Consider the following 14,989-nt stretch of genomic DNA (forward strand, 5'->3'; position numbering starts at 1 on the left):
GCGCTGTCACTCAGCTCTTCAGCTCAAGGCTAGTGCTCTACAACTTGAGCCACAGTGCCACTTCTGGCTTTTCCCCCCCTGCTTATGTGGTGCTGAGGAATTGAACCCAGGGCCTCATGTATGCAAGGCAAGCACTCTACCACTGAGCCATCTTCCCAGCCCGGTTTCTAAACTCTTGATGCTGATCTATGACTTTGGCCTCCAAGGTATGATAGGTGTACTCATAGCATGCTAGACTCAACCTATACTCGTGGTAAGACTTATGGTTGAATTTGCTGAAAAGTTTTGCAAGCTGATTAACATCACATTAGTAGCTCAAAATCAATAAGTGTTAATACCAAAGAAATTGGCTTACAAATCAGTCCTTTTTTTCCTGTCATCCAATACTACTGTATACTCAAATAAATTAGCTCAGGTCTTTGGGAGTATAAGAAGAAAATATTAGAATTTCTAGTTAAGTTTATGATATTCTCTTATGTATATTTTATAATGTATGTATTTATATATTGACGCATGCATATCCACAAATGTGTTTATACATAAGCATGTATACAGACCTGTATATTTAGCTAAACACTGTTTATAATAGAAAATGACATTTTACAAAGATTGGAGACCACGGACTTACAACATGTCTACTATGTGTCAGTCCAAATATTTCTTAAAATTATAAAACTATAGGGGCCTCTTAGGTCAAACTTACATTATTTCTCCCTTTACAGTTTTTTTAAATTCCTAAAGAAAATAGTTCTAAGAAACTAATGATAGTTGGACCATAGCTGATGGACCACATGAAGAAACTAATGATAGTTGGGCCCTAGCTGACGGACCACATGGTTAAATTGAGGTTAAATCTTTTGTGGTAATTCTGATTATTTATAATAAAGAGTTGAGGTTGAGTCTGTATTTGTTTAGGCCCAAAGTATAAATAAAACCACTTTGTTTTTTGGCCTGATATGTAATTTTAGGACAAAATTTGTTTTCAGCCTTTCAGTAGCTAGCTGAAAACTACTTTTTAATTTAAAAGAATGTTCCAGGGACAAAGACTAAAAATTACTCATCTTGAATTTCAAAATTAACATTTTTCTAATTCAGGATATTTTGAAAAATCAAATTGGTGACAATTGACAGACACACTTCTTTCTGAATCTAGAAAACCTAATTTAAATAAAAATAGCATTGAAATGGTAAAAGATGCTTGTAAACAATGTTTTAAAATTACAGTGCTTTGTAATAATATTAAAGTATAGAAGGAAGAATTGCACATCCTGCCAGATTAGCTAGTCTAATCTTAGATCAACAAGTTCTTTTTTTAAAAAAACTAAGTTCTTGTTTTATTATTCTTTTCTATTTCTTTTAAAAAATTTTTTTTTGCAGTACTGGAATTTGAACCCCGGACTTTGAGTTTGCTAAATAGGCACTCTATCATTTGAGCCCTATTCCCAACCCCATAATTCGTTTCTTTTTGTTGTTGGTGGTGGTGGTCTTGGGGCATGAACTCTGGGCCTAGGCGCTGGCCCTTAGCTCTTCAGCTCAAGGCTAGCACTGCCAATTGAACCATATCACCACTTCAGGTTTTCTGGTGGTTTGTTGGAGATAAGAGTCTCATGGACTTTCCTGCCCAGGCTGGCTTTGAACCACAATCCTTAGATCTCACCCTCCTGAGTAGCTAGGATTACAGGCATGAGCCTCCAGTGCCCGGCTTATAATTCCTTTCTTAATTTGTGTATCATGGTAACAGAAGACTCAAAAACTCAGAGAAGAGGGGTTGAAAAGTTGGTCTTGAAAACTTTTTATCTATATCAGTATTTCTAAATTTTAATGTGTATACAAATCATTTGTCAGTTTTGTTAAAATGTAAACTCTAAGCTGGGCTTTCATGCTAGCTACTAAAGATACTGAAGTTTGAAGATCACGATTCAAAGCCAATTATAAACACCAAGACAAAGCCAGAAGTGGAGCATTGGCAGAATACTAGCCTTGACCAGGAAGCCCCCAGGACCAGTACCCAAAAAAAAGTAAACTATATCAGTAGGTTTGGGATTCTGCATTTTGTGTCTGTGTACTGGTCGTGGGACTTTTTTATTCTTTTTATTTATTTTTTAGGTCGGTCATGGAGCTTGAACTCTGGGTTTGGGCGCTGTTCTTGTGCTCTTCAGTTCAAAGTAAATGCTCTACCACTTGAGCTACAGTGCCACTTCGGGTTTTCTAGTAGTTTATTGGAGATAAGAGTCTCACGGACTTTCCTGCCCGGGCTGGCTTTGAACCGTGATCCTCAGATCTTAGCCTCCAGAGTAGCTAGGATTACAGGCATGAGCCACCTGCACCCGGCTTGGGACTTTTTTATTCTTGTTGTTAATTGGAGATAAAAGCCTCTCCGACTTTCCTGCCCTTGCTGGCTTTGAATCATGTCCTCAGATATCAGCTACCTGAGTAGCTGAGATTACAGTGAGCCAATGCAGCCTGGCTTTTGGGATTCTGCATTTCTAATAGGTACCTGGGCCTGTTGGGCCATGGACCACACTTAGGAAGAGCAAAGATCTAGGTTTTTCACAAAAAAAAAATATTAGCATAAGATATTGTAAGGCAGATTCTTTTATGAATAGTTTGAATTTAGGTAACTCTGTATAACATGTGGTAAAGGTTTGTGCTTCCTGACAGACTAATATGGAATTATTTTTTAATAGGTAATGGAGACCAAGAGTATGTTGTACCTTGTGACAGAATATGCCAAAAATGGAGAGATATTTGGTAAGCTAAAAATACAGAATATACATTTTTCTTCAATTATGTTATTAAAGAAACTAATTCTCCCCTTTGGTTGAAAACTAGATAGTCAAAGAGAGGGAGACACTCCGGTCATATTGCAAGAGACTTTCTTTTTCCTTTTTTATCTTTTCTTTTACCTTTCTTTTTAGAAAAGCCATCACAACAGGTATTGAGTACTGCTATGGCCCTGGTTATCTAAATAACACAATCCCTGAAAGTGTTGATTTTACACTTGAGAGAGGTAGTCATCGTAATTGTAAGACCTCAGACCTCGTCACCAAACCTCTGAATCATGGTTCCTTTAATTCTAGTAAAAAAGGATTTGATTAATTGTCCTCTATGATTCATTCTAACGCTTATATAGTCTATTAGTTCTAGCTTTCATCTAAAATATCTGTTAGTTTTACACTATGAATTCAGTGAAAGTATCTAAATATTTTTGGCACTTAACCCAAATTTAAGTCCAAAGACTCTTGTTTGTTTTACTGGACTTCATTTCAATAAATATTGTTTTATGTGAGAAGAGGCACAGAGCTTGTGCCTTTGGGTTCTTCTCATAGTATCCTCCTTTGGTTTTACTGTGTGTGAATGACTACAGTCCTGTATAATTTATTATGTCAAAATTGTTTTCCAAACAACTTTATTGAGGAACAATTCACTTACAGGCATGAGCCACCAGTGTCTGGTTTTACTAAACTTTTTGAAAATCTGGAATACAATTATAACAACAATAATTTTCATATTCTCATATGCTCATATTTTGCTGCTTCATTACATGCAAAGATGGAGGCAGGGGAAGTGGAAGAGTTGGTTGAGATATTAAATAAAGTGGTCAAAGAAAGCCTTTTGGACATTTGAACAAAGACTTGAAAATACAGTCTTCCAGATATAGGAAAGGGAGAATATCCAGAGATGTGTAAATGCAGAAGCCATGGACAACAGTGTGCCTGTATTGATATTCAGGTGATAATCAGGAGGGCAGTATGTTGGAAGCAAGTAAGGGAGAAAGAGAAAGACTGATAGGAAATACAGTTGAAATGGTAAATGGGAGGCAAGAGCAGGGCAGGTGTGGGGTTCAGTAGCCATTCTAAGGACTTTTCTCTCACCTTGAATAAACTTAGGGAACCTTTTTTTGCGAGATTTAGTTGAGACGTCACTGCATCTGCGTTAGCATTTTGAAAGCATCACTTTGACATACAGTGCTGTGTTGAGAATAGACTGGACTGGGAAGGGGTGGAAACAAGGAGATTAGGTAGGAGGCTGTTGCAGTAGATAATAATACAGGCCAGAATTGAAGCTCATGACTCTCTACAGGGAGTCAGGAGTGGTCAAACTCAGAATATATTTTAGAAGTAAAATCAGTATGATTTCTCTTCAGATAGAGACCACCTAATAAGTACTATGGATAAATATAGAAAAATCAGGGTCTGAAACCTTGAAACACTCAAACATAAAAAGGTTAGGAAAGAGGAGAAGGCTGCAAATAATTTGGAAAAGGAGTCCTTCCCAGGAAAAGGTGTGAACATCTGTGTCAAACAATGCTTATAATTGGCAGTTGGTAAGAGCCGTGTTGATTGAGTGACTGGAGCAAAAGCTAGATGCAAGGGGTTAAAAGAACAAATAAGAGGAATGAATATGACCAAAGTATATTAGGTACATGTGTGGAAATATAATGAAACCCCTTTTGTACAATTAATATGCAGTAATCTTTTTTAAGAGAACAGAATGGGAAAGGAAAGTATATTGGTGAAAGCTGGTTAAACATATTTTACTAATTCTTTTTTTTTGGGGGGGGGTCCGGTCATGGGGCCTGAACTCTGGGTCTGGGTGCTGTCCCTCATCTCTTCAGCTCAAGGCTAGCGCTCTGCCACTTGAGCCACAGCGCCACTTCCGGCTTTTTTCTTTTTGCTTATGTGGTGCTGAGGAATCGAACCCAGGGCCTCATGCCTGCAAGGCAAACGCTCTACCACTGAACCACCTTCCCAGCCCCATATTTTGCTAATTCTTGAACTTACATGATAAGTATGTGAGAAGTTTGCTGTAGGATTTCATCAGCTTTTTATGCATGTTTGAATTGTGTAATAGAGTCAGTTTTTAAAAGAACAAAAATAGAGCAAAATACACAACTCCTTCAAGCAGTTCTGCTGCTTAATGGGAGAGAAGAAGTAGGGAGATACTTGCCAGAGGTAATAAAGTCAAGTGAAAGATTTTTTTTGTCTTTACTCAAGATATGTTTAAACTTTAAGCTATAGTTTTATTAAACTGGAACCGGCTTTACATGTTCAGTGTCATTTCTATGAAAATGAGGTGGTCTCAGTTACTTTGCCACTGGTTTGGAGCAAATTGTTTGGAATAAATTGAGGCATAATTTGGTTTAACATATAAAGCATTAATGTAAAATACAGTAGACACATGTACAAGTAAAAGTCTGAAAAGAACTAGGAGTGTAGGTCAATAATAGAGCACTTTCTAGGAGGTCTGGGTCCCCAGTACTGCAAAATGAGAGATGGAGGGAGGGAGAGAAGGAAGGAGGGAGAGAAGGAAGGAGGTGGTTATAAAGCTTTGAGAAGATGAATCTGCTGTGCACTTTTCTTTGACATGTCTGTGCCACATGCTGTCTTTCTCTGCCGTACTTTTCAATAATAAATTTTCCTATTACCTTAAAAAAAAGCATAAAAAAACCTGTTGAAGATAGATGAGTTGGACAATGAATGCTAGTTATCTTATTTCCATTCTGGTAGAGTTAATTTCATGAGTGCTGAAGATAATGAGCAATAGAATATACTTTGAAGGGATGATGAAATCTTTGGATAATCTTCCATATTTTAAAATGAAGATTCTAAAGGGAATGGAGCTCATTTGTCCCATTTATTTTCATTTACTTTCTCTTTATCATAGTTTTTAGCTCAATAAAACTCATTGTCTTTTGTCAGAAAAATTACTTCTTTCCTTATTTGACTTAATCATGAACAAAGCCATCTGAGCAAAGTGTCAGTGTTGATTGCTTCTACCCTCTTCAGATGGTTTTAGACACTGCTCGTTCAGCTTTTAGATGTCTCAAAGAAGACCTTTCTCTGTTCCCACTAATGCTTCTTTTCAGGTGTCCTAATTTTTGCCTGTCTATATTAAGCAATCATTTCCTAACCATTGTGTTTTTTACATTGGCTCCAGAGTTGTTTCTAAATTGCTAACATAACCATTTTAGTTACGTTTGAATTTTCTGTAATTAATGACTACTGTAATAATACTGCAAACAAGGTAATGGCATGAGACAGTTTTAAGTAAAAGAACTGATGCTTCAGTATCTGCTGCACATACAAGAAGATGTAGTCCAGGTAGCATTAGTCAAGTAGTGAAAAATAAGTATAAAGTTTTAAGTGAATTGAGCCAAAAATATTCCAAGTCAGCTGGAAACTTAAACAAAAAAGAGCTCCTGAAATAGAACTGAAATATGCATTTGAACTATATCTGAAGATTTATCTTTCAGGTTTATAACTTTGGAATCAGTATTTATAAGTATTCTTTTAGTCCTACTCTGTGCTGAGGCTGTTGAATTCCTCCTTCTTATTTCATGTCCCCCTCCCCCATTCCTTTAGTTTCACATTTAGTTGGCCAGTAAATCATACCCTGTGTTCTTGCAAAATGACTCAAAATTGAATCCTTCTGTTTCCCTAGTCATTATCCTAATCTAGGCTTTCATCACCTCCCTACTCAATGAAGATCTCATGTATGTACTCTGTTTCTTTCCTAGTCAATTACATTTAAGCATAATTCCTGTTTAATCTTCTCATACTCCCATGCTACTATTGTTATATTATACTACACGAGTATTTAGTAACCTCCACTCCCCTACCTCTTACTTATTGGATAAAACCCAATCTCTTTCATAGACAACTGAGATAGCTCCAAGTAAGTGAAGGGGCTCTTCTTTGTACTGGCTATCCATACATGTGGACAATTATGTGCAGATTATACTATCCAGTACAGTTAGTAAATCAAACTTTCTATTTCTTTTTTCATTTTTCTTCTTATTGTATATCTTTCTATCTTAAAAGTTTTAGCTTTTTAGCCTGGTCCCAGTGACTCACGCCTCTAATCCTAGCTACTTAAGAGGCTGAGATCTGAAGATAGAGGTTCACAGCCAGCAGGGGGAGGAAAAGCTGTGAAACTTTTTTTTGGGGGGGGGGGTCCAGTGGTGGGGCCTGAGCTCTGGGCCTGGGTGCTGTCCCTCAGCTCTTCAGCTCAAGGCTAGCGCTCTACCACTTGAGCCACAGTGCCACTTCCGGCTTTTTTTTTTCTGCTTATGTGGTGCTGAGGAATCAAACCCAGGGGCTCATGAATGCAAGGCAAGCGCTTTACCACTGAGCCACCTTCCCAGCCCCAAGCTGTGGAACTCTTATCTCCAATAAATCACTTGAAAAACTGGAATTGGTGCTGTGGCTCAAGTGGTTGAGCGCTAGACTTGAGCTGAAAAGGGGAGGGACAGTGCTCAGGCCCAGAGTTCAAGCCCCATGATGGACCCCCCCCCCCAAAAAAAAGAGTTTTAGCTTTTTAAATTTAAGATGGCAAATTCTATAATGTTTGTTACAGAAAAATCAGACTTCCCTCCTCTCCATTCCTTAGAGGCAAACCACTTTTAGCTGATTAGTTTAGATTTACCTTCATTTCCTATATATTTGTGGTGTTACTTCTGGTTTTTCTTCTGCTTTATGCACAGTATTCTAAATTCTTCCTTAAAGTATGTAAGAGGCAAGTCTTAAGAGGTGTATAGGATCAGCTGTAGGAAGAGTTGTTAGGAAAAGGGATTAGGATTACTTGTTAGTGTGACCATTTCCTTTAAGCCAAAAGATGATAATGATGATGATAAAAAAATATTTTCAGGAAGGTAAATCTAGCAATGGTCATGTATACTGTACCTCTTCTACAAAGAGCTGAAGTGTTTTAACAGAACAATGCCAAAATAATTCTCAAATATAAATAATAAGCACGCTGAACCAGAGATTGCATATAACAGAAAACAGTTATCAAGGGAGCAAAGGACCACAAATAAGCAGAAGATAAAGACCTAAAAGCTTCACATTTTGCTTTAAGCTTTCAGGCTGCCAAATGTGACATAGTCAGGTACAGAATTTTATCTATACACTCCTGAAACAAACTAAATCTAGAATAAAATTTCCCTCTGGGGTTTCTTTTAGAGGTTCTAAGTAAGCTAAACATCTAATCCTTTTTGAACTGTTTTGGAGTTTTCACTGCTTTTGAAATAGGATCCTTAACTAGGCCATCAAAACTCATTACATTCAGGCTGGGATTATTAGTTCAGTAGAATGGAGTGTTTTTACCCAGCATGCACAAGGACCTGGTTAATCCCTAGTGCCCCCCCCCACAAATATTATATTTTGTCCTTAAAAGCACTAACAATAATGTATGTTTCTGGAATAATTGATGGGTACTATTAATATTTCCAGTTTATAATAGAAGAGACTAAGGCACACAAAGTTTAAATAATTGGCCTAGTTACAGAACAAGTATACAAAATAATATTGCTAAGATTCAAAGCTATAGTCTGACTTCTGATCTTATAATCACTGTAATGTGATAACTAGTTATAGACTTCAAAGTTCTTTGAACTTAACAAGATTCTGTCTCAGTTACTTTGCTCATTTCAGTTTCATCTGTTCTCCCTTTATCTCCTTAAGCATTGAATTGAATCTTGATGGATACCATTAATTTAATATATTATCATTAAAGACTAGAAAATGAGAAAGCATTTAATTTTTTTGTCCACTGTGAGTATAACAGTTTCTGTTGATATGATATTGAGCTTTGCCTCTATATTTCCTGGTGTGCAATGGAAATAGGAAACATTTAGGGCTTTGAAAGGTACTTTGAAAACTGGCAGTTGAACAGGATGCCAATGGCTCGTGCCAGCCCAGGCAAGAAAGTCCATGAGACTTTTTTCTACAATTAATCACCAAAAAGCTGTGAAGTGAAGCTCTGGCTCAAGTGGTAGAGCACCAACTTTGAATGAAAAAGTTAAAGGATAGGGTTGAAGCCCTAATGATTTACCAAATCTAATGACAAAATAAATTTATCTCTCAGGAAATGCAAGACCCAAGCTGGTCTTGATTGAGTGGTTCTCAAAATAGAACATGTAAATTCCTAATTCGAAATCTGTGCTCCTGTTTATTTGGAGCCCTGGAAAGCCTTTGCACTCTACATATTCCAGTCCGCCTTAAAAAATAAAGTTCTAGCTGAAATTTCAGCCTTTCCATAGTCTTTCTCAGTTCTATCCATGTTTATCTTTTTCTTATAAAGCAATCTATGAAATTTTCTGCCCAACTAATAATTAATCCATATACTGTTTTTCATTATTTAAAGCCTGGTATCCTTTTTTCTCTAACAGATTGTAGGTTTCTGGAAAAAAAATAGCACAGTACAAAGCATTTTGTAAATGCTTATTGAATGAATAGTATAATTGTCTATTTTGGCCTTGTTTGCTCATGAAGCCAATAGTAGAACACTGTCAGGTTAAGCAGTCTGAGGTACATCTTTGTTCAGTTTTTGTAAGAAATATTTACTCTTCGGGAAATAAACATGAAAGAGGAAATACTAATTGAATCCAAGGAGAAAATGGGCTTCCTCTGAATAATGAATAGTTTTTGGATACTTACTGATAGTTAATCATCTCATAGTTACTTCCTTTCTTCCAACTTCCAAACCTCTATAAGAATAACCTTTTCGGAGTACTGTGGTAAATAGAGCATATACATTTAAGCTAGGTAACTTTTCTTTCCCAGTATTTAGCAATTCGTTCTTGTTTCTGAAGAGTATTATTTTCTTGGTCAGGTAGCATGGAACATGGGATGGCAAGTGAATTTGCTAAAGAGAGTCTAAGCTATTTACAAAGATAAGGTTTCGATTTTGGATTTTTCCGTGGAATCATAGGTGTGATTAATGAAAGTTATTCAGGGTTTCTACATTCTTTAGAATTGTTTTTCATGTTTGTCCATGTGATCACGTGTAATAAATGGTGCAGAAATCATAGGGTGGTCACCTCAACAGACAATTTGGGCACTGTTCAAACAATTAAACCGGCAGTCAGGAGATTCCGGTCCGGTAATTAAATTACTCAGGGCCTTTGTTTTCAAACTTCTGCTCCTTGGTAGCCTGTGTCTTTCCAGGCTGAGCATGTGCCTGAGGTTTATTGATTCATTTCCTGTCTTTCCCTTTCAGTGGTAACATATTAAGATGCCAGCTGTGATCATTGGAAAAAGACTTTGTTTGAATCAAAATACCTTTAGACACTTGGTTACTCAGACAACCCTGGGGGACAGCTTTTATGGCTGTTGGTTACTATCTTAATAGTTTAAGATTATGTTAGGGAAGTAGTAGCTGGTTTGTTTTCTATTCTAAGTAAAACAAACTGTGTTGGGGCTGGGAAGGTGGTTCAGTGGTAGAGTGCTTGCCTTGTATGCATGAGGCCCTCGATTCGATTCCTCAGCACCACATAAGCAGAAAAAGCCAGAAGTGGAGTTGAGGCTCAAGTGGTAGAGTGTTAGTCTACAGCTGAAGAGCTGAGAGTCTGCCCAGAGGCCCAGAGTTCAGGCCCCATGACCAACAAAAAAAGAAAAGAGAAACTGAAGGTTTTGCTCACTTTAACCAACATGACCTTAAGTGTTGTTTTTTGTGGGGTTTTTTGTTTGTTTGTTTTTGTTTTTTGGGTTTTTTTGGGGGAAGGGGTCCAGTCGTGGGCCTGAACTCTGGGCCTGGGTGCTATCCTTCAGTTCTTCAGCTCAAGGCTAGTGCTCTACCATTTGAGCCACAGCGCCACTTCCAGCTTTTTTCTTTTTGCTTATGTGGTGCTGAAGAATCAAACCCAGGGCCTCATGCATGCAAGGCAAGCGCTCTACCACTGAGCCACCTTCCTAGCCCTTTTTGTGGGGTTTTGTTGTTACTGTTTTTGGTTGGTGTGGGGCCTGAACTCTGGGCCTGGGCACTGTTTCTCAGCTCTTCAGCTCAAGGCTAGTTAGTGCTCTACCACTGGAGCCATGGCGCCACTTCCAGCTTTTTCTATTTATGTGGTGCTGAGGAATCTAACCCAGGGCCTCATGCACTCTGCCACTGAGCCACCTTCCCAGCATGTTATTTGTTTTTGTTGTGTTGTTGATTTTTAAAATTTTATTAACCAGGGTCTCAAATGCCAGATCCATCATTACTTCAGTTCTGACTATCATTTTTCTCTTGAATTATTTCCATAGCCTAGGGTCTCTGCCTTCAGACTAGACCTTTCTAAGCTGGTTTTCATGTGTTACCTACCGCCAAAATGTTCTCTGTATAGTATTGATGTCATCTTTGTCATCTTTTTTCTGGTTGGAGTATTTCTGTGGCTCCCCACTTCCTTCAATATAAAATCAGACGGTAGTATGGAACTGATAAAATGACCTACCCCTCTATCTTCCTTCCTGATCACATCCTAGGCACATGTTCTCTGGCTTTTATTGACTGAACATAATTTGCTGTGTAGATGATGTATAAACAAACATCGCATTCATACTTCTGAAGATAGTAAATGTCAGTATGGGAAGATACTGAATTGACATGTTCTTCAGAAAAGGTATGCAAATGCTGAGTTCAGGCAGTTAAAATTAGACTATCCTTAGATGTAAAATTTAAGATCTTTCCCTTTGAAATTTTTATTAAATGTGTGTGATAAAGTTATCTTTGCAGATATCAGACTTAATTGGATTATATGTAAATCTTGGTAGTTAAAAAAACAGTAACTGTATGAAAGAGTGATTCATGATTCAAATAGTTGTTATTAGGCTCCCTCTTGTCTTTGTTATAAAAAAATCAGAAGTAAGGTCTGTGTGCTAGGCCAAGTTCCCTATTAAATTGTACTATAAACATCCTTGGGCAAGCCATATAACATTTCTGAGCCTCAGTGTCTCATTCAGCCTAACAAGGAGAAGAAATCTGAGTTGTATGTTTGGTAAATATTATGTATTTGGTACTGTGACCAGTGATGGGATTTAGAAGAACAGAAACGAATGACTTAACTCCTGCAGTACAAGAATTTGTAGCAATTTTCTGGGTCTATAAAGTTAGTATCTGCAAATCTCAGGAAATAAAGTCGGGTTTCTGAACATATATTTGGTAGATGGTATATATTTACCAGAGCTAATTAAATTGTTATTAAAATCATATGTTTGAGAACACAAGCATAATTGGCTTTAATTGAACAACCAGATTGCTGAAAGCAGCCCCATATTTCTAACTTCCATTCTGAGTTTCAGTTATCTCCTGCAAATTATCGTCAGCCTGCCTTAGTTATGGATCAGAGCTAACATTCTATACTATAAGCAAGGAGCTACTTCCATATCTGGCACTAACTACATCGAAGGGAGTGTAAGAATTCAGACTGATTTTACTTAAATGTATTTGTAGTGAGTGGTGTTTGAACTAACAGTGCTGTTGATTGTCCCATGCCTTTGTCCCGTGTCTTTTTCCTATTCCTGTATACACTTTTGAGCATAAAACACTGAATGTTCTGTGATGTTCTGTGTGTGTGTGTGTGTGTGTGTGTGTGTGTGTGTGTGTAAGAGAGATCTTTCAAGGTCCATGTTCTTAGCCTATGGTTTTCCTCTTTAGTTCCATAAAACACTGAATGTTCTGTGATGTTCTGTGTGCGTGTGTGTGTGTGTGTGTGTGTGTATAAGAGAGAAAGAGATCTTTCAAGGTCCATGTTGTTCTTAGCCTATGGTTTTCTTCTTTAGTTCCATCTAATTTATTGTAGCTTACAAACTATTCCCAGTTTTCAGCCCATCTAATCCATTAGTTTTTTTGTTTTTTGTTTTGTTTTTTTGGGGGGGGGTCCGGTCATGGGGCTTGAACTCTGGGCCTGTGTGCTGTCCCTCAGCTCTTGGGCTCAAGGCTAGCGCTCTACCACTTGAGCCACAGCGCCACTTCCGGCTTTTTTTCTTTTTGCTTATGTGTTGCTAGGGAATCAAACCCAGGGTCTCATGCATGCAAGGCAAGCGCTCTACCACTGAGCCACCTTCCCAGCCCTCCATTAGTTTTTATATAATTGCTAATTATTAGTTGATTATACTTTTTGGTTATTTCCAAGATTTGATGTAGAAGGATTTCAGTTATAGCCTTACAGATTTTCTTTGAAATATTTTTGTTTTTGTTTTCATATACTTTATATTTCCATTGCCCAATTTAGTTCCTCATTAATTAGCTTCTAGTTTATAATTAGCATCCCACTTAAATCTCGTGCCACATATCCTTCTTTCTTTCTTTCTACCTACCTTCCTTCCTTCCTTTCTTTTTGAACTTAGAGCCTGGGCGCTGTCCCTGAGCTTCTTTTGCTTAAGACTAGCACTCTACCACTTGAGTCACAGCACCAATTCCTGCTTTTTCTCTTTATGTGGTACTGAGGAATGGAACCCATAGCTTCATGCATGCTAGGCAAGCATTCTACCACTAAGCCACTTTCCCAGCCCCTCATGCCTAGTATTTTTCTTAACAGTTATTTTGTACTTGATTTTCAGTTAATTTCATTTGTAATTTTTTAAATCTTCTGTAGCTCTTTTTCTATCAGTTTCTTTAATAATTAAGGCTTGTTTTGATACAGAGTTAGGCTCCTTTTCCAGGTTTATTTCCCATTATTTTCCTGTGTGTGCTATATAAGAAATAATGAACTTTGGAGTTCTAGGCTTGGATTCTTACCCCAGCTCAGCCATAGATTAACTGTGTGAATATTTAGTTTGCTGCTCTGTTTATAGAGAACTGCACCCTATTTGATATGTAAACAGACTAGAACCCTACCTTATAACAAGTAGCCAAGTCTCAATCACAAGTGTCCCAATGTTAGTTTCCCAGCTGGGCCTGTTTTACTCACTGCAGAGTATGCCAATCACAGACAGTACAATAATTCAAAAAATAATTTATTTACCAAATAGTCCTAAATGGGAGATAGGAGACCTAATTCTCAACTGTCCCTCACCACACCCCAAGGATTGTGGAATAAAGTAAAGAAACAGAGTTGTCTAAGGAGAATGGAGACCAGAAAAATGGAGCAATTCATAGTCAGCACATGTGCAGTCAGACTGCATAGCACTTGATAGGACACATGTTGGGAAAATAGTGTGGAGGTTTAGCCCACTACCATCAAAAAGGTTTACACATTGGATATTTGCCCAGGCCCAAGTTGAAGGGTTAGTATTTTCAAATTGTTCGAGTTAGAAACAGAGCCTTCAAACTCCTGCAAACATCTTAGATAGCTGTTTCTGTGACCCATAGGTACTATCTGTAGCACAGTTAATGAGAGAATACCACTTATGATGTCATCTATAAAATAAGTGCTAAAATCAAGTTACTATAAACAAGAAAAGCCAGATTTACTCAAGTTTTCCTTCATTTCTTCATATTGCAATAAAACAGACTCAAGCTGTAAGCATGCATTTACCTCCGTTTTCTGTAGGTCACTTCCTTTTCTCTGTCTATAAATATAACTTGCCCATGTGGTGGAGGGGGACTGTTCTGCACCATTTTGGATCCAGACTGCTCTCCCAATTCTAGAATTGCAAATAAGGCCAATTAAGATCTACAAAACTAGATTTTTGTCTCCTAACAAGTAACTTTCGAAGTTAACTTTCTGAATCTCAGATTCTCATTTGGAATGAACAAGTAAGAATGCTATAGTATGTAGTACTTAATAATTATTACTTTCCTCTTTCCATTTCCTCAAGTAAAGTTGGATGGTCCTCTGTTCTCTGTGTTTTTCTCTAAATATGTCATCACTTTTCTGAATTTTCACTCCCACCAACCCGTTCTTCCATAGTTGAGTATACTACAATTAGTCCAGTTCTCACACTAAACATACAAAGTTAACATAAAACTGCACACACTTAAGGGACTGGGCCAGGCACAAAACAAGTAGTCTACCATGACTTCCACTCAAATTTTGTAATTTTCTGGAATGACTGACAGAACTCAAGAAAACAGTTTGCTTACATTAGCTGGTTTATTATAACAGGTACAGATTGGGAACCCAAATGGAAGGAGAGATGTAGGCCAGTGGTAGGGTAGAGCTCTAATGTCTTCTCAGGGCACGCAACCCCTAGTACCTGGATGTCACCAACTTGAAACCTCATCAGACCTTGTAATTTGGATCCAGTTTTTATTGAAGTTCCTTTTACATAGGCATAACTGACAA

General features: G+C 37.6%; 1 protein-coding gene across 1 annotated transcript in view; it reads left to right on the forward strand.

Annotated features, from left to right (window-relative positions):
* Positions 1 to 14,989, forward strand: part of Sik2 (salt-inducible kinase 2) — an 86,424-nt gene that overhangs the window by 12,147 nt on the left and 59,288 nt on the right. The window contains exon 4 of the mRNA XM_013009487.1: positions 2,688 to 2,751. Within this exon, the coding sequence (XP_012864941.1) occupies positions 2,688 to 2,751 (64 nt within the window). The remainder of the gene's footprint in view (positions 1 to 2,687; positions 2,752 to 14,989) is intronic.

The sequence above is a fragment of the Dipodomys ordii genome, unplaced genomic scaffold (assembly GCF_000151885.1).
Source record: "Dipodomys ordii isolate 6190 unplaced genomic scaffold, Dord_2.0 Scaffold10, whole genome shotgun sequence".
NCBI classification, from domain to species: domain Eukaryota; kingdom Metazoa; phylum Chordata; class Mammalia; order Rodentia; family Heteromyidae; genus Dipodomys; species Dipodomys ordii.